At 46.9% G+C, this 25000-nt stretch overlaps 1 protein-coding gene across 13 annotated transcripts in view; it reads left to right on the top strand.

Annotated features, from left to right (window-relative positions):
* Positions 1–25000, top strand: part of elavl4 (ELAV like neuron-specific RNA binding protein 4) — a 92342-nt gene that overhangs the window by 31905 nt on the left and 35437 nt on the right. For 7 of the 13 annotated variants that reach the window (XM_048251845.1, XM_048251847.1, XM_048251849.1 and 4 more), the window contains 3 exons: positions 14025–14111; positions 16805–17042; positions 23847–23888. In XM_048251845.1, the coding sequence (XP_048107802.1) occupies positions 14025–14111; positions 16805–17042; positions 23847–23888 (367 nt within the window). The remainder of the gene's footprint in view (positions 1–14024; positions 14112–16804; positions 17043–23846; positions 23889–25000) is intronic. The other 6 variants (XM_048251848.1, XM_048251852.1, XM_048251851.1 and 3 more) reach the window with 2 other exon arrangements.

Below are 25000 nucleotides of genomic sequence, written 5' to 3' on the forward strand. Positions count from 1 at the left end.
TCCTTTGTTGTCTGACTTCAAGGTTGCATATCAATGCTAACAGGCCGAAGGAGGAGGCACAGATGAATACTAAAGCAGACCTTTTTTTTTTTTTTTTGCATACTGAGATTAGCCAGCGGAGCGGCCGAGCAGGTGGACAGCCGAGGGGGAGGTGTGTGTGTGTGTGTGTGTGTGTGTGTGTGTGTGGGGGCTAAATAAGCACAAGCTGCAGCACTGCTACTGAGGGCAGAGTTGGGGTGTGGCAGGGGTTCTGGTACCCCAAATAACACATCCTAAAAATATCCACAAGCAACTTAACCCAGTCCAATCCTCTGTGTAGTATCAAGTGTATTACACATAAATCTGACACTGCGTGTCAACATAACCAAGCTGAGTCAACGCAATAAGGGGACTAGACTGCGCTAAGTTCTTAATGCTAAATATATCTATATATATATATATATATATATATATATATATATATATATATATATGAATATATATATATATATATATTACAGCTGCCGTGGTTGGTTGAATAAAACTGTCCCCCTGTGGGGTAGGTGTGCTCCTGCATGGGCTTAGAACAACAGCGCAACAGCATAACCCATGTGACACTGAGGGGGGAGGCAGAGAGGGGGGTGACTTGTCAGTTTTGTTTTGTTGAAGGGTAGTGTTGAAGACAGAGCGATGCAGAGAGAGAGCGCTAGCAGGATAGAGAATGTGACAGATAGAAAGAGAGAGATGATATATATATATATATATATATATATATATATATATATATATATATATATATAGAGAGAGAGAGAGAGAGAGAGAGGTGATAGCTCATTTAAAAACAGATAAAGCTGGAGGTAAGTGTGCAGTGTGTGCCAGCCTCCTTGTGGCGCTGTGTCCACTGGGCCCTGCGCGGGCACTGGGGAGAGACCATCTCTCAGCACCGTGGACACCTCCGGCACCACAGCCAGGCAAGCGAGCGGGCAGGCAGGCAGCCAGGCAGGCGAGCGGGCGGGCGGGCATTTATTTTAGCTGCCACGTTGTCTCTCTCTCTCTCTCTCTCTCTCTCTCTCTCTCTCTCCTCTCCTCTCTGTGTTCTTCTGTGTCTGTCTGTCTCTCTCTCTCTCTCTCTCTCTCTCTCTCTCTCTCTGGCGAGACCAGCACAGGAGACTTACGCATGTAAATATCTCCAGACAGTTCCAATGCAGCCCTGATCAAATAAAACACCAGCTCAACTACTCTAAAACAGAGCGTCTACTAAACAGAGGCTTGGTTCAGTCGCTGTGCTGTTGTACCTATGTGATCTCTGTATGATAAAGTTGTGTTGTTGAATAGTTACAAATCTTTGTTTCCCATATGTAGTTACACAACAATTACTAAACTATACAGCATATCATTATAGCAGGGATTAATTCAGTTCTTATAGATTATATGAGCTAAGCTCATAGGCTTATTTGTGTTGTACAATGGCTATTTACTGTAATATATGCCTCGGAACAACCAAAGTGTGCAATTAGTTGGATCAGCCAACGCTTGAAAATGGATTTTTCCATCCTTTTAATATGATAGGGTTTTGAACACATTTAGACAATTCAGTTGTCTATATTAATTGGTTATCTGATCGTTCATGTACATGCATATAGGCACGTCCGCAGACATCCATATATCTCACTTGAGATGTAATTCATCCTTCATATCTTTATTAATACGCGTGCATTACTTTTTTATGTGTTAATTTTCTCCCAGTCTGGGACAGGTGTCCAGAGAGTTGTGAGATATAAGGCCAGGTCCCAGGGGTGTGTGTGTGTGTGTGTGTGTGTGTGTGTGTGTGCGTGTGTACTGTATGTGTGCGTGTGTGTGTGCACAGCCAGGTGCATGTGCTGACGTTCTCATACAGGCTGCTCATAAAAATAGGTGTTGTGCACGAGGTAAATATCCAGAGCGAGTCTGCCTGAGCTTGGGAGCTCCGTCACATCTTTTAGAACACACTTGCTGATGTTGTTTGGAAGGAAATATGGTTTCAGATTAGATGATTTGTCAGATTAAGTCGAAGGTACATTTACTCAAGCTCAGAGTGCACATGAAGTTGGTATTAAAAAAGGGCTATATTTAGGTTTGCTTTATAACAGTGTGTTAGCGTATGTTATCTCTATGTGCAAATATTTGTTTGTTATGTTTATGTGTGTGATTGTGTGTATGTGCTGGTATGTGTGTGTGTGTATGAGAGAGAGAGAGAGAGAGAGATAGAGAGTGTGATATGTGTGTGTAGTGTGTCTGTATGGCAGTGTGTTATCAAGGACAGCTATAGGGGGTATGGGAGAAAATTAAATCAGAGCAGGAGTGCATAAAACAGCTTCAACCCTTTTGTCTCCAGTCACGTTTCATTTTTTTTTTTTAAATCTCCCTCTCCTTTTCAAAGAAAGCTAAACATACATGAATATCAACAAAACGCTTTAGTTAAAATGTTAATAGGCTTCCTCTGTGGCTTCTGCTTATTTATTTATGTCCATTTCATTCCCTCCTTCTGACAGCTGAGAGGGAGAAGCTCGAGACGCTCCGTTGCGAGTGAGGGGGTTGCTGGCTGGCTTGACAAGTGCAGGGCCTAATTCCCCGGGTGGAAATTGAAAGTACCACAGGCACACGATACTCAGCTAGTGATTCTTAACACGTGTGCTGCTCGCTACAGAGCAGGGGTCGTCGTCGCCGTCGCTGTTGTCGTCTCTCTTTCTCTCTCTCTCTATCTCTCTCTCTCTCTCTTTCTCTCTCTCACTCTTGCTGTTCGCTGTTGCTTTTTAAAGATGAATATTTTATAAGAAGACAAACAGAAAAAGAGTTGCAGGCCTCAGAGTGGGAAGGCCGAGCAATGCAAAAAGAAAAAAAAAGAAAGAAAAGAAGAAAAAAAAGCCATTCGCTATTCTTCTCAGCCCCCGAAAGATGAGAGAGGAGGGAAGCCATATTTGTGTTTACTTGTAGTAGTCACAAATATTACATCCTCCTCCCACCCCTTCTGCCCTGTGTTTTGATATTCACACAGACGTTTGAGTTTGACTGGCAGCTTCTCGTGAGACTCAGCACAAACGGCACGCCGTTCTGATCTACATTTTGCATCCCAGGAATGGAGAGAGAGAGAGACAGGGAGAGAGGGAGAGAGAGAGAGAGAGAGAGAGGGGAGAGAGGGAGAGAGAGGGGGAGAGAGAGGGAGAGAGAGGGTAAAACAAATGGAAAGGAGGGAACAGCAGCGAGCCTCCTATCACTGGCTCTGCACTAGTTCCCTCTCAGCACGACGGCAAGACCGAAAAAGAGGTGGGGGTGGGGGTGGGTCTGGCGGGGGTCACCTAGCACTGTGATGGTTCGGGACATTTCAAGGTCATGTGCTCAGACCAGGAGCTTTATTTTTGCACAGCCTCTTTCTAAGATATGAAAGATTCATGTGTCTGTCACAACGTGAATTATGCATAAAACATGCAATGCTACGTGTGACTAAACGACGCCGCTGGTTGGGAGCTTGCAAAGGCATTATGGTAGAAAATGAAATATGTTGCCATTTTTCTCTCCCTTCTCGTGGCATGGGGGACTGTCTGTCTCGCTGCGTTCCCGTGATCAGAAAGAGAGAGAGAGGCCAAGAGGAAGACAAAGAGGCATTCTCTCTCATCTGCTGACTTACAAGGACAAGACAATGGAAGGCAGAGAGAGACAGAGACAGAAAGAAAGAGGGGAATCACTGAATCAGTAAAGCACTCGTAGAAACACACACACACACACACACACACACACACACACACACACACACACACACACACACACACACACACACACACACACACACACACACACGCACACACACACACACACACACACACACTTTGCTATGTCGTTCCAGTCTCTTTTTATAATTGCCACTGCGTCGGTAATAAAAAGTGTTTTTTTTGCTGAATTGAATTGAGGAAGAGGAAGAATTTTGTTGATTTGAATTGAAGAAGAGGTAGAATTTTGTTCATTTGAATTGAATTGAGCTGAGACACAGTGATGGTAGGGCGCAGCAGAGAGCTAATGTCAGGGGTGCACTCAGACTATCAGTGGTTCTGCCATCACGGGGTCATAGGTCACCACAGTGTACAAGAGGGGTCGCTGGTGAGTCAGCGATGCCATGGCAACTCACAAGTGGCCTGAGAGATGCAGAAAACAAGGTGCCGCCGCAGGATAGACCGCTGTGGAGTAACTGTCCCCCGCACGATGCAATGCGTAGTACAAACCCAGTAATAATCCCCACATCCATTTCACCCAGCCAGCCAGCCAGCTGCACCTCATTCCCCTCCCCTCTCTCTCTCTCTCTCTCTCTCTCTCTCTCTCGTAAGAAAGGCAGATATGCAGAGAGGTTAATGATACGGTCTGGTGCATACCTGCTTCTTATCTCATGACGGAGAGGGTGGAGTGGCATTGAGGGGTGAAATTTGATCAAGACCAGGCGCATCTGTCAAAGCCAGTCATCTGCTGAATTTGTCTGCAATTTCTCTCCCTTTTTTTCCCAACGGTAACACACTTTCAAGCATCTCAGAAATGTGACTGCTGTGCCATTATCTACTGTAAAACAGAGAGAGAGAGAGAGAGAGAGAATGAGAGAGAGAGAATGAGAGGAGAGGAGAATGCTTGAAACTGAGCAGCCATGTTGTACACCAGAGGACAGGCTGTATAGCGCTCCCTAATGTACGTTTCAACATGATAAAATATTGAGCTCCATTTCAGTTTTTTTCTCTCTCTAAGAGAATAACCCTATATTTTCTGACACATACTATATGAACATAGATGCTCCCCGTGGGCATTTTCAATTACATTGTACCCCAGCAGTAGAAGATTAATCTCCTACTTTGAATGCATGCCACATATTTCAGTTTAGTTGATATTCTGCTGGGGTATTAGCTCCTGGCAGTGGAACCACATTAGTCATTTTTTATATCTTTTTTTCTCTTATTCTCGTGGTGTTTTTCCCTCTGCAGCTGAGCCTTAATACAAAAATCTGACCCAAAGAAGCCGGAGAGTGACGGTCATGGCACTGGCCACTTACGACTCGTCTGTTTGCGTCAAGTCTCCATCATTTGGAGACGGGTCGTGGCATCCCGTTTCATCAGGCTTAATGCGACTGAACGTGATACACGACGTCACTCACCCAGGGTCCGGCAGATCATTGCTGTTACTAGAGGATCAGACCCTAATACAAACTGGCATTTGAATCACTGCTGTTTGGCAGCGGGGGCACTCAATCCCTCTCCATTCAATGTGATGGAGACACTACAGCCATAACATGCGATTTATGCCGAGTTTATTTCACAGATATAATCTTATTAAAGGCCAGTGGCAGCGTTTGCTGTCGTACACCGAAGTCCTAATGAATTGAGCCTCTATGTTGTCCTTCCCCCATCTCCTGTTCTGCACGCAGAGATTGATGCTGTTTATTAAGCGCATGCTCGGCATGGTTATTTAGTCTCACATCAATTATCTTATCGTTTACTTATTTCAAAAGGGCGAAGGAGGCCCGCTCTCTTGTCTCACAGCTATTTGGCTATGCAGGCACACGTCCAGATTTTAATCAATATCCAGTTTGGCTGTTTTCAGCCAGAAAGCAGCCTCTTATCAGCAACGCCTGTAAAAAAGGCTACCTACAGCCAGGCTTCTGGTTTGGCATTTATTTGTGTGTGTATGTGTGTGTGTGTGTGTGTGTGTGTGTGTGTGTGTGTGTGTGTGTGTGTGTGTGTGTGTCTGCATCTGTGTGTCTGTGTGTGTGTGTGTGTGTGTGTGTGTGTGTGTGTGTGTGTGTGTGTTTGTGTGTGTGTGTGTGTGTTTGTGTGTGTGTGTGTGTGTGTGTGTGTTTGTGTCTGTGTGTGTGTGTACATTAGGGTGTTCATGTGTGTCCAGAACACAATGCCCCTGATTGTTTGACAGCATAAGAGGAAGGATTGGTGAAATCAAACTGAGTAGTCGGCCATTTCAGAGGGACGGGGGGGGGGGTAGATAGAGAGAAAGAGAGAGAGAGCAAGAGCAGCTGCAGGAGATGTGCAGGCCTGTGATTAGATTAGAGCTCTCTGCCATTCCTCTTCTGGGCTCTCTGTGTGTACACAGCACAACCCTGCCAGAGAGACAAGGAGGGAGGGAGACAGAGAGAGAGAGAGAGAGAGAGAGAGAGAGGGAGACAGAGAGAGAGAGAGACGGAGGGAGCGTACAGGGAGATGGAGGAAGGAGAGACAAAGAGACTGAAAACAGAAACACACAGAGAGAGAAATAGAGAGAAGAAAGACAAAGAGCAAGAAAGAAAGAGGGATACACAGAGAGAAATGTAGAAATGCAAAAAGAGGGAGAGAGAGAAAGAGACAGAGAGAAAGAGAGAGAATGGAGAGAGGCAGCCTTCCACCATCCTCCCAGGCAAAAGAGGCCAAAGACAGCTTTTCTCTCTCTCTCTCTTTCTTTCTGCCGTTCTCTTCTCCTCAGGGGCTATTTGCTCAGCTTTTAATACCTGTTATGATGAGCAAATGTTGCACAAATAGCTTAAAAGTGGGGGAGGGGGGCATAATTAAAAGGCAAATTTTGTCTGGAAAGGTGCACAGGCGGGTTTGCGCACCATTAAACAAACACATTTGTTTCCGTTTCTGCTGCTCTCCTGTGCAATAACTGAGCGCAGGTTTAGGAGATTTTTCCACTGTTCTAATGTCTGCGGTGCCTGGCACAGCTGTTTCTGGCATCGAGTTGCCTTTGTTCCTCTTCTGCTCTGACCACCAGTAAACTTAGTGAACTGTGTGTGTGTGTGTGTGTGTGTGTGTGTGTGTGTGTGTGTGTGTGTGTGTGTGTGTGTGTGTGTGTGTGTGCTTGCGTGCGTGCGTGTGTGTGTGTGTGTGTGTGTGTGTGTCCTACAATAACCTTCTGCTGCAGGGTTAAAGCAGGCAGTGCTGGGCCCTGGGTTTGTAGGAGGGTGCTAGTAGTTGACCCCCTGATACACACACACACACACACATATACTCCCTAGCACAGGTGCAGTAATACTAGCAGCCAGCTACCTGCAGAGGGGGGAGGGGGGGTCTGCACGACACCTGCTGCTGACGCAGTGGAACACGGGCACACACACAAACCCACACTCTTACACACACACACACACACACACACACACACACACACACACCATAAAACACAAATTAGATGCGTGCCCACACCCCTGAAATAAAAAGGTAACGTGTGCGCTGAGACCTCTGGCTTGCCGTAGTGCGGAGATTCACATTGTTTATGAGGAAGCAAGGTCACCTTAACTTGAGCACTGCCTCGCTCTCCCCTGCATGGGAAGCCCTTGGTTAAAGGGCACTCCTTGTTATTGAACTGATGTATGCGTGTGCATGTGTGTGTGTGTGTGTGTGTGTGAGAGAGAGAGAAAGGAAGATTTATATATCGTACATGCTGTTCAGACAAGCTAAGGGCTTAAAGCTACAGTACAGGTTTCAGTTTCAGGTTTTGTGAAAGGTTGTTTGTATAATACATTAATAGCCAGTCGAATTACACCCCTCCTATTACTGTTACTGAAGCACCATTTTGATTGGCTGGGATTGTTCATGACTCGGTCCGAGCCACTGAGGTTGTTTGCAGTTTACTGTTTGCAAACACTGCCAGTGTTTACAAACACTAAACAGAAAGGTAGCGCACTATGAGTGTGTATGGGACTAGAATCAAGGACTGTATCTTTAAGGCTGAAAGTCTATGACAGGTCTCTATCATCTACTCACTCTCTCTTTTTCTCTCCATCTGTGGTTTCTCTCTATCGCTCCATTTCTCTCATTCCTCTCCTCTCTCTCTCTTACCTACCTCTGCGTCTCTTTCTCGCTGTCTCGTTTATTTTCGTTTCCTTCCCCGTGTTTGTTTGTAAAACACTTTGTGTGAGAGGCAGCAGCAACACACACACACACACACACACACACACACACACACACACACACACACGCCTCCTCTCACAATGAAAATGCCGTGGCATCATCAGAAGCTCTGCACTCTAATTTGTACATTAGCTACATTAGCATTCTTCATTCGTATGCCCTGGAGGCAGGAGTTTGGCCTGTGTGTGTGGATCTACTGTAGGGCTGGTGGCAGGACCTGTGTCTCTGTGTGTGTGTGTGTGTGTGTGGGTGTGTGCCAATGTGTGTGTGGTGTGTGTGTGCCAGTGTGTGTAAGTGTGTGGTACGTGCCAGTGTGTGTGCCAATGTGTATGTGTGTGGTGAGTGTGTGCATATGCATGAATGTGTGTGCGTGTGTGTGTGTGTGTGTGTGTGTGTGTGTGTGTATGTATGTGTGTGTGGTTAAAGCTGAGCCAGCGGGTGCCTGCTCCCATGTCGGCTCAAGGACACGAACCTGGGAGTCAGAGCTGCTGAGGCTAAGCCAGCACTCAGCCACGCCCAGGCCGCAGCTCAGCTCACTCCCTCACTCACTCAGGTAGGCAACAGGCCAGAATTTCACACATACCTGCAGGCAGCTACCGGAGAGGAAGAAAAGAGGTGGAGGAGGAGGAAGAGGAAGAGGAGAGAGAGGGAAAGGAGAGAGGAGAAGGAAGGAAGGAGCAGGGGAGGAGAAGGGGAGCAGAGGGTTGGGGATCAGGAGAAAGAGAGAGCAGAGGAGAGAGAGATGAGAAGAGACAGAGAGCGCGAGAGAGGAGAGAGGGAGGAGGACATGGCACAAGTCACCACAGCCACAGAAAAACTGACGCGTCATTCCCAGGATCGAGCTCACCAATTTTCTGCTTGCATAGGTCGCAGAGCTGGGCCGCCTCCAGCACGGGTCGGGCGCACACAGCCAAGCCTTGGACCGGGCTGAGACATTTCAGGCTTTTTTCGTGGAAACACCAGGAGCCCGGGCTCAGGAGAAATGTGATTTTAAAAAGCGACTCTATGAGTGATGATGAGAGAGAGAGAGGAGAGCATAGGTTGAAAAACACATACATCATGCAGGGTTTTCAATCTGCAAATGAAATGAAGTGACATTTCATTTGATGACCTCGTTTTTTCTCTCTCTCTCTCTCTCTCTCTGTACCACCTTTTCGGTGTTCCCTCCCGAGAGTTTTGAATTTATGTTATCTGAAACGGCTCCCCCTCTTCCTGCCTGTTCATCTCGAGGTTAATTAAATTTCATTGAAAACTCAGTAAAGACAGCTCCGCAATATTGGCTGGTGCCTTCACTGGTGGCAGTGATTGTTTCCGTTTTACTCCCAAAAGAAGTGCTTCCCATTTTTTCCCCCCGTAACGACACAAGCTGAAAATTAAGGGCAGAAAAGATTTCTTGTATAGGGAAGGAAGTGAGAGGCTGTTGCGTTGCGGCAGGCGGAATGGAAAGTGAATAGATTTGATGAGCACAATGTTCTCTGAAATGGGAAGACTGCAGGCAGAGGCGCAGGTGTCGCCTCACTGATTTGACTCGCAGCGAAAACACTGCTGTCGCTAGCAGACCCCAGAGCACACACTTGCCTGGTAGATATTCACTCACACACACACACACACACACACACACACACACACACACGCACAGGGACATTATTTAGGGTCACCGCGTGGGCTGATGATATTGCCTCTCTTATTCAATCATGGACATGAAATTTATTTAGTTATGTTTAAATCACAAGGAGGAATGAATAATAAAATAAGCAGTTTATGTATCAACAGAGAAGAATGATTATAATGTAACTCATGAAATTCCTATTCAAAACTATTGGAGAGATCCATGACTTTTCAAGCGCCATGCATCAAGGAATATGGGTCATGACTAAATTACAGGTTCATCAAATCTGTCTCAGTTCTTTACCCTTGAAACAGGTTTATCACAAATCATTCAGACTTGGACTTTATTTATTCAGGCACAAAATGCAACAGAAAACGCTTTACACACAGGCATTAAAAGGCAAAACAATTCGAAATGAATCATTAAATTAGTCAACAGGTTACATTTAACCAGCTGAAATGGCCATGGGCTATGATGAACAACACACTACTGGTGTCATTGACAAGACCAACCATGTAGCCTTGCTGGCCATCTGGAGAGCTTTGCAGTAGCTGAACACTGAATGTTGGTAGGGTTCTGAAAACAAGGCATTTTTTGCTGTGATAAACATAGACTAGCCCTAATGAATGAGAGCAACAGTCAAACTAAACTCAGGTTTTGAACCTGCAGATTGAGGACATCATAGTTAGAGCTAGAGCTCTAACTCTCTCTCTCTCTCTCTCTCTCTCTCTCTCTCTCTCTCTCTCTCTCTGCCGAGCCAACAATCTAATGAGCGCCACGGTAACAAGCGCTTCCTGTGATGTAATCCAATCAGGCGCTGGAGGAGCACAGCGTAGCGCGGCCCAGTGGCCCTCCCCCCTGACACTGGCCAGGCCCAGCAGCAGCAGCAGTAGCAGCAGCAGAGTGGAGGGGAGGGGAGTGGAGAGTCCGGCCCAGGGGAGACTGCAGAGGGATGGAGAGAGGAGGAGAAAACTCCTATTGATCTCTCATAGGGGGGAAAAAAAGCCCACAAGACTGGACTCCATAAGAGAAAAAAGTCAAGCAAAGTTAAATGAAAAATTGCTTGCATGCTGAAACATTTATTATTCTGAGGTGCATAGAGCAAAAGGAGGAGGAGGAGGAGGCGGTGTTGGAGGTGGTGGAGGTGGAGGTGGGAGAGAAGGAGAAAGGGAAAAAAATCCATTTGGCTAAGTAGATCACGGATCGGGATGGCGATGGGAGGCGGGGGCGTGCTGTCCCAGATTACTCTTCTGATTGATCCCAGCCAGCCTGCGCCTGACCTGCAGGACATGGAGGAACTGGGAGGTGTCTGATGAATCTGCACTGAGAGAGAGAGAGGAAACATGGGAAAAATCAAAATCAATACGAAGGGAGAACTTTACTGACCTAATGTTAGGATAAAAACATCACACAACACTTTGCATCTGAATGGGTTCTGACAACCCAGAGCCCTCTGGCATTTGAAATACATGTGCAGCATGTGTGTGTGTGTGTGTGTGTGTGTGTGTGTGTGTGTGTGTGTGTGTGTGTGTGTGTGTGTGTGTGTGTGTGTGTGTGTGTGTGTTTGTGTGTGTATTCTGTGGTGGTGGTGAGAATTGTAGGAAGATTGCACCCTCGTTTTTTTTACTGAGAACAGGAAGGAATAGCTGTGTGTGTGTGTGTGTGTGTGTGTGTGTGTGTGTGTGTGTGTGTGTGTGTGTGCTTTACTTGCTTTTTAGTTTGTTTATCAGAAGGTTTCCATTTGGCTTACCTGTAATCATAAATAACTGTGAGGCCTAATCCTTAAATGTAGTCAGAAATATACAGAGTAATAATTCAGGCTGCATGTATCTGTCAGCTAACGTTTACTGGCGTTGGGGTGTGGTGACAATGGTGGTGGTGGTGGTGGTGTGTGTGTCTGTGTGTGTGTGTGTCCATGTGAGTGATTTATAGTCCTGTTTGACTGCCAATATGTAGAGCAGGAAATCACGGAGAGCTCAAATGGAAAAACGTCTATTTTTCAGACAGCCCATAATTCTATGCAGTTTCTCCTTCAGGGGGGTCAGTCGTATAAGGCTCATGGCAGATCTAAACCCACCAGAGACTGGGGGGGTGGGGGCAGAGAGTGGGGGAGAGGGAGGAATATTATGAAAATGAAAGAAGCTGGGGATAAAAAGCTGCTGAGATGTTGAAAACCCCCACTCACACACACACACACACACACACACACAGCCATGCTGGATGAGCAGATGATTTTGTGGCGTGCAGTTGTGTATGGATGGATGGGAGACAGGCGAGAGGGGTGGGGGGGTAGGGCTAGGCAGGGCGGGGCAGGGGCTATCGGTTAGACGATACAATACTGCCGCATGCTGATCCATTGCAGTGGCTACCGCATCCATCCATGGGAAGGGCGAGTGGCGAGGAAATTGATTGTCTGGGGTCTGGCTTGCAGTACAGCAATAGTTTAGCAGTGCTGTCGTCGCAGGAGAGGAGAGGAGAAGAGAGGAGAGGAGAGGAGAAGAGAGGAGAGGAGAAGAGAGGAGAGGAGAGGAGAGGAGAGGAGAGGAGAGGAGGAACGTCAGGGGCTGGACAGAGGACATGGCAGCGATGGCTGTGGGCGAGAGCTGGTGATAGGGGGTGGATAAAATCCTCACCAGAGGGGGTATTGCTGCGTCACATCATACAGCCAAAGCAGCGCGCCAGAATCTCAGTGCACCTAAGACAAAGAAGTGCAGTGATCTATCTGTCTATCTATAAATCTATCTGTGAAATCTTACCTGTGTTTTCAAAAATGCACTTCAACTTCATTTTTTGTGTGTGTGTGTGTGTGTGTGTGTGTGTGTGTGTGTACTGTATGTGTATGTGTGTGCCCGTAGTCATCAGGGTATATGCATAAGGTAAATGGGCGGAGGTGGAGGTTGGTGCTGCTGTTAGGTTAGGTTAGCATAACTGGGGAAGTGGAACTGTATTTGTGTCTCTTTGCTTCTGGCCAATCTCCTGATCTGTATTTAACCCCCTGCTGGCGCTCGAGTCACTTGCATCCTGCTTCTGCCATCCACGTCCGCTCCTGAATGCATGTGTGTTTACTGATACTACTCTTAATACTCTGACAAGTCAAAGTGATGCTCGTAACAACAATGTTCCTTTGTTCTTTCCTCCACAATAACATATGTTAAAAAGCACCACTGATTTGTAGTGTTGGTTAGATGTATGTGGTGTCTTATACTGTGAATGTTTTGCTTTGTGGAAAATTCCGAGAGAATGTAATGATTAAAACGTGCCATCTGCACCATATTAAGAGCGTAATTGAATGAGATATATCAAGGCCATTGGCAGGGTGAAAGATAGTCTCTATTTACGTATATATGATCTGCTAAGTTGTGTATTTAGTTGTCTCTTCTAACTAAAAGGCGGTGTTGGTTTAAAATTAAGCTAACTGCAAATGCAGGGAATGTAGAAATGCTTGTACTGAATGCTGTTTTGTGTTAGCCTTTAGCCTTTGCTGTAGAAATTGAATTAGATGATTACAGATTGATGTAAATTGATGTGAAGTGATTATATATACATAACCTGCGGTCCTCACTGAGACTAAAACCAAGGTGGCATCTGGGAAACAATGACCCCCCTGCTAACTGGGCGAGTCAAACCTCCCCTGCCTTTCTTCCAACTTTACTTCCTTTATCTACTGGCTATTCACTGTAACACCCCTTATCTGTCCTATAGGGCTATAGTAACATGCCTGCACAACAGTAACAGTGCCTCCCTCCACACACACACACACGCACACGCACACACACACACACACACAGACACACACACACACACAATTTCTCTCCATCCTACCCTCCCACTCTAAACCACAGTCACGCCTTCCCCATTCTCCTCCTCTGTATTATTTGTGGCGAGGAGCCTTCTGAAGGAAAAGGTCAGTCCTCAAAGTCTGACTCTCCTCCTAAATTGGCTGCTTTGAGCTCACAGCTGCAGAGGTAGAGGCAGAGGTAGAGGCAGAGGCAGAGGCAGAGCTAACAGCTAAGTCTTCCTCTGCGGCCCTCCGCTCCACTTTGAAAAAGCAGAGCCGGTGTCTGTCCGATTCCCTTGTTTACCGAGCCGGCTGGGGCCCATTACGCCCTCCAGAGGAAGTAGCTTCCTGATTCAGACCGCTGCCCGTCCCCATTAGCCATTAGGCTGGGGCTGCTCTCTCACACAATTGAATTTGGAGCGTGATGCTAAACATCCCAGACAAATTTAATTGCTGGAAAAGGCTCAATGCTAGCGGGCCTTTACAGCTTTGCAGGTATTGATTAGCTAAACATGCAATACCCACTACCCACTCTCCCACTTTAACCCCCAACCACACACACACACACCCCTCCTCACACACATACACACACAGACAAGCAGACATGCATACACACACACTCTCCCTGTTCCCAACGAAAGCCACCTGTGTGTTTTAGTGCGTCTGGCGACCGCAAGGCCACTTTCTCATTGTCTCTCCCCCTGTGCCTGGCGAACAGCATCATGTTTAAATGTTGCCCCTGACCCCTCCTCAGGGATCGACTGAAACTCAGTGGCGTCAGACAGAGCTTCCGCAGCTACAGGGCTGGGCAGAGAAGGGATTGCTGACGCAGCCAAAGATGGTAAGGAGACAGCCGCAAATGGCCTTTTACCCACCATTAACAATGCTGATGACAGCGCTGGCTGGCTGGCTGCTGAGAGAGGAAGAGACGGTCTGCTGGGAGTGGGAGTGGGGTGGTGGGGGGGCTGGATGGCTGTTTCATATTAAGGGTTTGGCCTCTGTTGCCAAAGCTGGGCGTGGGGGTGGGGTAGGGGGATAGCAGGACACAGCATAGTGCATCTCTAACATGAGTGCCATGAACTAGATTATAGACAATAATCCAGCTAATGTGAATTGTGAACCAGATATTGTGCACAGGTGATTAGGGTAGCCAGTCCTCTTTGTGAACTTGTAAAACAAGGCAAAACAGTGATGACACCTTAATGGTTACAACTGTGTTGTAGAGAGCAGAGCTATTTCTGTTCCTGAATTGCAAATAACAAAGGCCTCACAAACAAGTAAGTGCACATTCACATCTTTGCAGATATTTATAGACACATTTACACACACACACACATGGACACACAGTTTGAGGTTGTAGAGTGGAATTCATCCTTCCCATTTAAACAGGCTCTAACACACACAGGCACACACGCACAGACACACACACACACTAACAAACACACACACACACACACACACACACACACACACACACACTTCTTAGTGTCCAATAAACAGGCATTGAAGCCAGGCACCTGCATAAGTAGTTGTGGTGTGTGTAGCTTGGTGGAGTTGGTGGACTCTTGGCGATGCCCATAGGTCCAGTTCTGATGGACACACAGGAAACCTTAAGGACTTGTGTTTTAGTGGAGTGATGTGTATGATGAGAGAGAACAGAAGATGAGATAAATCGATAGAGGGAGGGGAGGAAGAGGGAGGGAGAGAGAGAGAGAGAGAGAGAGAGAGAGAGAAGAAGGGAGGGAGGGTGGAAGGGTGGAAGTGAAGGGGGTTAAATCCATGTATTGTCTTGTTTGATGTATGTCTTATTAATGCATATGGCGCACGCCAAGTTTTCTTTTAAGTGTTATGAATGTTCTGTGTATGTAACACATGGAAATCTAGTTTGCATATCAATTTAATGTGACATGTTTTTTTATCAACCATTTTTTTTTTTTTTTATCAATTATTCATTAAATACATCTCACACATCTGCATAGCCAAGAAATCAGTTTTCAGTTCGCAAGACATTAGAATGCAGGTACTGTCTTGGTAGTCATATGGGAGGAAGAACTATTTTGTGCTGTTTAATTTTTGTTAACCTTTTCTAAATAGGCTTGCTTTGAAATGCTAGGGCAAGACTTCAGAGGGAAGCTGAAACATGTCTTTGAGAGTCTAAAAATAAACATGTCGGGGCTTTCAGAGGCTCCACTGTTTGCTCTGCTTGCCGTGCTATTATGCTGTGTTTTTGCATCCATCAGCAGAAGACACTGCACGTTCCCAAAGCTCCTCAGTGCTGGAAGTTCGTTTAAATTATTCTGTGTCAAGTTGGGCGAGAATATCATTAAAGACGTTTTTTTTTGGAGTCAGATGATTGTTTGGAGTCAGATGACTCCTGGTCAGAGTTCACTGTCTTATTGCTTTTTTCCATGCGAGGCAGTGCTCTCTCATGACCGTGTGTCCTAACGTTGACATTCTCAGTGAGAGCTCAATTTGCAGTTCTCCTGCCTAATGGTCTTTAGTAAACATGGTGTAAGGGCGGAATTTTCCTGACCATCACTATCTAACCCTGGCTGAATGGTACCTCTCTCCAACCAGTTTTATTCTGTCTCTTTGTAAGTTGTGAGATGACTTCTGATGGCTGTTCCATGTGTGTGATGTACAGACATCATTCAACACTAGCTGCCTTTGTCTCTCTAACTCACTGCCACTGCCCCAGGATAAGAGTGACCCCCGTAGTCCCCCACTGCATCACAGCAGTGCCTGGGAGATATCATTTGACTCCATAGTCAAACAGTCAACTCATTACATTAGTCTCACTTTATGCTAATGAGAGAATATATTTAGTGGCTGGCGTATTTGAGGAGTGAAAGAATCTTAAAATAAGTATTTTTTTTCTAACCACTAAATAAATGCAGCAGCCTTCCCTCCATCTAACCCCCGCCCCCTCCCTCTACTCCCCTCCCCCATTCACCCAGCCTCAACCCTCTATGGGCCAGCGAGCTCATCTTCAAACACCTGCTCCAAAAGCACTCTGCTAAACGAGTGGCAAATATTGTTCGCCATGACAGCAGTGCCATGCTGAAGGGCGCCCGCAATGTTACCCTGTCAAGCTGAGCCAGCTATCAAAGCAGAAATGAGATGTGAATATATACCAACCCCCACAAGCGAGGGAGACAAACAAACATGTGCACTAAAGACTGGTAGTTCATAGTGTTTTTGTTTTATCATTTATTTTGTTTATATTCACAAACCATGTTCAAGTCTAATGTGATTACATCTAATTATATCTGTTTTTTCTGTTATTTCATATTTCATATAATTGTTTTATGTAAATTTTGTTTTGTGAGTTCTTTGAATTGTGCCTGTGTTTGTTGAGATTTTCTGGACGATGTTCAGTGTTTTAAAAGCACATTTTCTCTTCTTCTTTTTCTTCTTCTTCTTCTTTTTCTTCTTCTTCTTCTTCTCTCTCCTCTTCTCCTCCTCTTCTCCTCCTTTTCTCCTCCTCCTCCTTCCTCCTCTCCTCACTCGCTCCATCCTCCTCTCCACTCCTAGATAATCAGCAACATGGAGCCTCAGGTGACAAACGGCCCCAGCGCCACCACGGCCAACGGTCCGTCCAGCAACAGCCGCAGCTGCCCCTCGCCAATGCAGACCGGCTCCAACGACGACAGCAAGACCAACCTCATCGTCAACTACCTGCCCCAGAACATGACCCAGGAGGAGTTCCGCAGCCTCTTCGGCAGCATCGGAGAGATCGAGTCCTGCAAGCTGGTGCGGGACAAGATCACAGGTACCAATCGTACTGACCACCATTCATACACAACACTGAACATAGATTATAGCAAAGGCATTATAGACCACACTGGACCACTAGATTACCAGAAACCACCATCCACATCACCAACTCTGTTTAGAATAACAACAACAACTTCCATTTATATAGAGCTCTTCCAAAGCGCCCAAAGGGCTTTACAGTGAAGGGGGACCCTCACAAACCACCACCAATGTGTAGCACAGGGTGGCTGATGCACAGCAGCCATTATGCGCCAGAACACTCACCACACACACACTTTGAGATGGACAGTGAGGGAATTAGATAGATAGATAGATAGATAGATAGATAGATAGATAGATACATACTTTATTGATCCTCAAGGGGAAATTCAAGTTATAGATCAGATATTACCACAAACTGACATCCACAACACTAAACCTAAGACTGATTATAGGTCCAACACTGAACCTAAACGTCCTAAACACCAACGAAGGGCCGTTACATATACTGTCACTGTGACTCATGTGGCTGACACAAGAATTGACCATTTCTAACACCAACACAGATGGAGGCTCATAGTGATGTACTGCAGCATTTATTTCAACCATCTGCAATGAGCTGCCACCTGTTGACAGTGACATCCATAAAAAATGCTATCAAATACGATCCATAACACCAACACAGACAATGGACCCTAATGCTTAGCTAACGCAAACACTGTCTAATCCAAGGACTACTCACACACACTCACAACATTGATACATCACATACTGTAGGCAATACTGAAATCAGAACATCAAAAAAGACCAATCATAAGTGTAAACAATGACACATAGCCACGCAGTGATGATGCTAGTCACTGGGTGGAGTGGACTTTGGGACAGTGGGTGTGTGTGTGTGTGTGTGTGTGTGTGTGTGTGTGTGTGTGTGTCTGTGTGTGTGTGTCTGCATTTGCACATGGATTTACATGTGTGTGTGTGTGTGTGTGTATGTGTGTTTGTGTGTGTGTGTGTGTGTGTGTGTGTGTGTGTGTATGTTTGTTTGTTTGTGTGTGTGTATGTTTGTGTGTGTGTATATTTGTGTGTATGTTTGTGTGTGTGTGTGTATGAGAGAGAGAGAGAGACCACCCGGGGTGGCGCTCTAGATCATTAGGAGAGGCGAGCTCGGAGTCGGAGGAGCTTCGGCGAGCCTGCATGGCCACCGCTCGGCGGCCACAGAGGTGTTTAAAGCGGCGCTCGGTGGCTAATCACGTCTCTAATCCCTGACCAGTGTCTGAGTGGGCGGCCGAGGCACACAGGCAGGGGCCCAGGCAGATGGATGGGGCGCCATTGCTGAGATAATGCCAGATAATGGCCTCCATTTTATACCCTACTTAGTGACACTTGGCTCTTGATAATCTCATTAGAGAGCGCGAGGACTAAAGCCGCAGCTTTCACTTTTTTAAGGGTGTTACTTTAGTTTATTTTTGAGAGCGAGAGAGACACAGGGGGGGAGGAAAGGGTGGGCAGGAGTACTGAGCTTAACGCAACACACACATACACACACACTCAACCACCTAAACACACCAATGGCCACAAACACACATACACATCACACACTGAAGTGCAAACACACACACACACACTCAACACCTAAACCCACTAATGCCCACAAACACACATACACATCACACACTGAAGTGCACATATGCAAACACACACACACACACACACACACACACACAAACAGCCCAGATGACCACCCAGTGCTCTCATACATACAGTCACACACATAACACAGATTTGCTACACACACACACACACACACACACACACACACACACACACACACACACACACACACACACACTGCCCAAAGGTGGCCACTAACTCCAGACCACATATAGCTCTGAAGAGGAGATCAGTGAGGTGTGTGTAGTCAGATGAAAGCCCAGTTGTTGCCATCATCTCCTGTAATGGCCCCCAAAAGACATTTCAAACACTCCTGTTCACAAAATAGCCTGCACCATCCTGAGACCCTTATTTCCTTTCAGGCAGTTTCAGAGGTTCCTAAGAGCCCTCAAATTCCCACATACAGTAGGCTCCAACGAGGCACGAGTAATCCCCCAAAACGGGCGCGATAACTATTCCGATCATGGAGCGGAGACGGGCGTGGAGCCGCAGGAGGCATAAGAGCAGCGTGCCAGGCTTAAACGGCACGGTGAGGCCTTTAGCTTAGATCAATGTTTAGTGTTTGTCTCGCCTTCTCGCTTTTCTCGCCTCGCTCTCTCTCTCTCTCTCTCTCTCTCTGCCTTGCCCGCATAAGGTCTCTCGGGCGATGGCTCAGGATCACAAGGTAACGGGTATAAATATTCCCCTCCCGTTGCGCATGCCTCTGCTCCCACGGGGGCAATTTCCCAGTTCAAAATTTTTAGACTAACAAAGCGCTCCTCCGTCTTTGTGAAGCATACGGCTCTAAGGCTGGCTGCTGAATCAGTAAGCATCATTAGCCATGTCTGCTCGTTATTTATTTATTTCGGGGAGTTTTTTTTTTAGGTCTTTATGGGGGAGGGATGTAAGCCAAAAGCGTCTGTTAGCCTCTTTGACTCTGTGTCATAATATTTGACCAGATCTCTCTCTCTTTTCCTCTCTTCCCCTCATCCTCCTCTTGCTTCTCTTCCCCTTCCTCCTCTTCCTCCTCTCTCTCTCATCCTCTCATCTCCTGCGTGACGGATGCCTAAGAGCGCGTCACCTCTCTCGCTTGCTTTCAAAGTATTTAGATGTAGGAGCGAGAAAAAAAAGCCAAGAAGAAAAGCAAAGATCCCTTTTACGAGTCGAGTTCAAAAGGAAACGCCGTCTTCCCTCGACAAGGTGAGAACGTCAGGGGCCCCAGTGAGCGGCTGACAGACAGGCGTCTCCTCTCCTCTCCTCCCCTCACGGCTGTCAGCTCCCATGAATCCGTTGCCGCTGCGGTGAGCAAGGGCAGGAGCACCGGCGGCCATCGCCGCAACGCATCGGCAGCTGTCAGCCTCACCTCACCCTAGTGCACTGCTCCTTGGTGACACACACACACACACACACACACACACACACACACACACACACACACACACACACACACACACATACACACTCAGACACACACTCACCCTACCTCACCCCACCCCATCATGCGTGTTTCACCACCAGGACCAGCAGGTTAATCTTTTATTTAAAACAGGCACACACGCAACCCGGCAGAGCTAACGGCAGCAGCGCAGACCCACTCTGCCGCAGTGGCCTGGCCTTATGAGTGCAGCTTTAATTATATAAATAGACTGCGTATAGCTTTTTTGAATTTCAGAAAATTCACCATTGAGGGATTTTTTTTCTCTCGTATTTTAGGGCTCGATAGGAAAGCACATCTAGCTGGAAGCGCAGGGGAAAAAATAATTGTTTTGTTGTTTAACTGAAACCCGGCAGCTCTGTGCCAAGTGGATATCTGAATATCTGTGAAAACAAGGCTGGAAGTAAGCCTGGAATGGAGAATTAAAAAACCTCCCTCTGCCAGCGTGCACACACACACACATCTCCAGCCAGTAGCTGCTGCTTGCCGGCGCCGCTGCTGAAGGAAGTCTGTTCCGTGAAGGGTGCGAATAACATAAATAAACACAGACATCGTGTCACATCGCACCGTGCCACGCCTCAGGGAGAGGGAGAGGGAGAAGGAGGCAGTGATTTACTTGTGGCCAGGCAGCATCTTCAATAAAAACTTTTAATGGAATACGTTAGGAGAGGCGCTAGAGCCTGACAGCCAACGGCACCAGCGCACAGAAAATGGAGACGGCTGAGCAAGCTCATGGGCTGGGCCCACAGCTCAAGCCTTGTCAGTGTTCTATTATTGTTATTATCATTATTATTATTATTATTATTATTATTATTATTATTTTCAAAGTATTTTCCCATTTACCTGTAGCGACTGTACATGGAGTAGACAGGTGTGTTTATCCGCTGAGACTTTGTGACGGAGGTGAAGTACATGGCAGCAATCTGCTCACTTGTGCTCCTGGTGGTCAATAATTAGAGACTAGAAAACAGCCCCCTCACACACACACTCTCTCTGTCTCTCATTTTCTTCTCTCTCTTTAGTGCAGGACAGTGTGTTCCTTCAGGACTCAGACCACCCCCCACACCACACACCCACACACATACACACACACACACACACACACACACACACACACACACACACACACATACACACAGACACACACACATACACACACCCCACTTCCAGGTCGAGTGTCTTTGTTCTCCAGTGCCATATTTACTCCCCTGTCTTTACATTCTGCTGGCTGTCATTTAAAAGTCAAACAGCACAAGACAGCGATGGGTCCCACTGCTGAACACAGCAGCTCAGCACCATCACCACCTCCATCACCTCCACCACCATCACCACCACCACCTCCACCTCCACCGCCCCCTCAGTACTGTATCGCTCTCATATCTACTCCAACGCTCCTTCATCAAAGACCCCCAGTTGTGCCACAGTTTTGTCAAAGTACAATACACACATGTCGTGTGCGATGCACACACTCCAGCACACTCAGCCAGCACACATCCTCCCCATGCCACCTGCTGCCTACCGCAGACCTGAGACCTGCCTGCCTCAGTGGGAGAGATGCCACCATGACCACTGCCTGACCAAAAAGCGTCAGGCCAAAAGCGTCATCCCTCTTTACCATGAGATGTTTATCTACCGCTGAGAGGAACCGTGCACAGGCAATTACACTGGCAATGGAGAAAGAGGGGATGGGGAAAAAAAGGGGAGGAGAGAGTGAGAGAAGGGGGATGGAGATAGAGACGAAGGGAAAAAAGAAAACAAGCAGATGTAGCGCATAAAATATTTATGCTGCCGTGATGTCAGCTGAAGCGTGGTGCGGCTGCAAACACCTTGGCAGGCGCGCATGTGTGTGTGTGTGTGTGTGTGTGTGTGTGTGTGTGTGTGTCTGTGTGTGTGTGTGTGTGTGTGTGTGTGTGTGTGTTGAGAGAGAGAGAGAGAGAGAGAGAGAGAGAGAGAGAGAGAGGAAGGGAGAGCATGGATAGTGTGAAAGCCCGGTGTGAACTCCCATTCGAGGACAAACACTCTGCAGTTTCCACCCAGCTCCTCTCCTCGCCAGCATGTACAAACACTCCCATAATTTGTCAAGACATGGAGTCCATAAATTATGCACCGAATACCTTATTTCCAACATGGTTATGCGGTTTTCTTGGACCGTCAACCAAAATAATAGATGACTCATAAAACATCTGATAAATTATATCTTTTTTCAAAATTCTGTTATAGAATATGTATTTGTCTCAAACATATTTCTGTAAAATGTAAAAAAGGCCCTTTCAATGTCAAACAAGCATAACCACTGAAGCTGTCTTTGAAAAAGGAGAGTTAAACTTTAAATGTTGGATGCAGAGAACACGATTGTTGAATAATTTCTCTGCTGTTTCTTACTTTTTGCCTTCGCGCTTAAGAGCTGATTTTGGATGCATGACAATGACCTACCTCCTCGAAACTTTCCAAGAAAAAACATCGGAAAGGAGTCCTCAAAATAAATCCTATCTCGTCAAAGCCTTGACAGCGCTTGGTAAATACGGCATCTCCCCAACTTCATTAAAATACAGGCAAAAGGTTTGAGAGAGGAAGAGTGTAAGAGAGAGAGAGAGAAAGAGAGAGAGAGAGAGATGGAAAGAGGAAAAGAGAAGAGAGATGCAGAGCAAGAGAAGGAGAGAGAGCAGAGAGAGGAAGAGAGAGAGCACGACAGAAACGGAGTGAGAGAGAGGTAGATAGATGGAGAGAGAGAGAGAGAGTGGGGAAGAGTAAGCAGCGAGTGAGCAGAGGAGCTGTCTGTAAAAATAGGCCCATGGCTGGCGTGTGTGACGAGATAAACAGCCTCTTGACATCCTCCCTTAAGCTGGGTATTACCCACCAGGCCTGCTGGAAAGTGCAGACGCCAGTGGAACACGCAGCCCACAGCGGGGGACGCACAGGCACATTTCACCATCTCCATCTCCACGCCGCAAAAGCACCACCCAGCCCCCACCCCCCCTCCACCCCCGGAAGAAGCCTCCTCGGCAAGTGACGGTGGGACATGGTGTACCGGTGTGTGGGAACATCCTGGGATGGTGGCAGAAAAAAGTGTGTCTATGTCTGTGTGTGTGTGTGTGTGTGTGTGTGTGTGTGTGTGTGTGTGTGTGTGTGTGTGTGTGTGTGTGTGTTAAAGAGAGAAAGAGAAAGAAAGAGAGAAAGAGTGTATCTGTACACGGAAGTGTGTGTGTGTGTGTGTGTGTGTGTGTGTGACGGAGAGAGAGAGGGAGAGAGAGTGTGTATTTATATATGCTCGTGTGTGTGTGTGTGTGTGTGACAGAGAGAGAGAGGGAGAGAGAGTGTGTATTTATATATGCTCGTGTGTGTGTGTCTCTGTGTGTGTGTATGTGTGTGTGTGACAGAGAGAGAGAGGGAGAGAGAGTGTGTATTTATATATGCTCGTGTGTGTGTGTGTGCGTGTGTGTGGATGTGTGTGTGTGTGTGTGTGACAGAGAGAGAGTGGGATAGAGAGTGTGTATTTATATATGTGTGTGTGTGCGTGTGTGTGTATGTGTGTGTGATAGTGGGGGGAGGGGGGCTCTCGGCGGAGCCCCCGGTTTCTGCCGCTGTTGTCATCAGCAGGAGCCTGACGTAGTTCGGGGTGTCCCAGATTCACACGGGCTTCTTCTTCTTCTCCTTCTCCTCTCCCACACACACTTCTCTCTTCATCCCTCTCTCTCTCTCTGTCTGTCTCTCTGTCTCTCTCTTTCCCTCTCACAGAGCCACCTCACGCAGTCCAGGCTACCATCCAACAGCCCTCAGGCAAGCACGCGCACACACACATACACACATACACATATACACACACACACACACACACACACACACACACATACACAGCAACACACACACAGCGTGCACGCACACAGAGAGAGAAGGAAGGGACCGGGGGCGGGAGTCTCCTGCACCTCACAGCAGCTAGAGAGAGGGAGAGAGAAAGAGACAGACAGAGAGAGAGAGAGAGAGACAGACAGAGAGAGAGAGAGAAAGCGAGGGAGACAGAGGAGAAGTGTGGATAGAGATGTACGTTTCTACAGTAATAGCTCACTTAGTGCCCCTGCAATATTTGTGTAGAGTTTTTGACAGCTATGTTTTGTTGATAGTTAACTAAAAACCTACATTACAAAATGTTTCTAGTGCTTCAGAAAAGTAGTAGTAACAGACAAAGTATCAGACATCACTTTAGATGTGATTTTAAAATGTAATAATATTTTGGCCCCAAAAATATAGATGTATGGACCATCTGAGTCCATGACCTACTGTAGACTAGACCTCAAAATTTGCATTACAAGCACAAGGCTCTACAGGGAACTGTGGCTTGATGGGTGTGTGTCTGCTTATTTTGCTCATTCTACGAATGATCCTGACTCCATTTGAGTGGACATGAAACGTTATGCAAATAGCGCGGTCAGCTGCAGTGGTCTACATCAGGGACAGGAAGCCCAGGCTGGCGGTTGTCACGGCGCGGTAGCACTGCCAGAGAGGCTAGTGCCCCAAGCATGATGCATGTGTTGTGACAAATTGAGAGGAGTGTTTTTTTCCCCCTTTCTCTTTCCTGGTGCTCCCTTAAATGTGGCTAAATTTGAGACTGACCAACCGAATCTCCCCTCTTTACATCAGCGGGCTTGGTCGCCATCGAGTTACGTTAGTATCAGATCCCCACAGCGCCGCTGTCCTCTTGTTCTCTTCCTGCCCTATCCCCCAACCTCCTCCTCCTCCTCCTTTTCTGCCCTTTTGCCCCCACCCCGAGAGCTGTCTTCTCTGGAAAGCCTCCATGCCCGCACTGAGCCAGATGCAGCCCAGACCTGGGCCAGAGCCACCTTGTTGTCAGCCGCGTCAAACTGCATGTGGGGCTAGGCTAGCGGTGGAACAGT

Source organism: Alosa alosa, chromosome 9 (genome assembly GCF_017589495.1).
Source record: "Alosa alosa isolate M-15738 ecotype Scorff River chromosome 9, AALO_Geno_1.1, whole genome shotgun sequence".
NCBI classification, from domain to species: Eukaryota; Metazoa; Chordata; class Actinopteri; order Clupeiformes; family Clupeidae; genus Alosa; species Alosa alosa.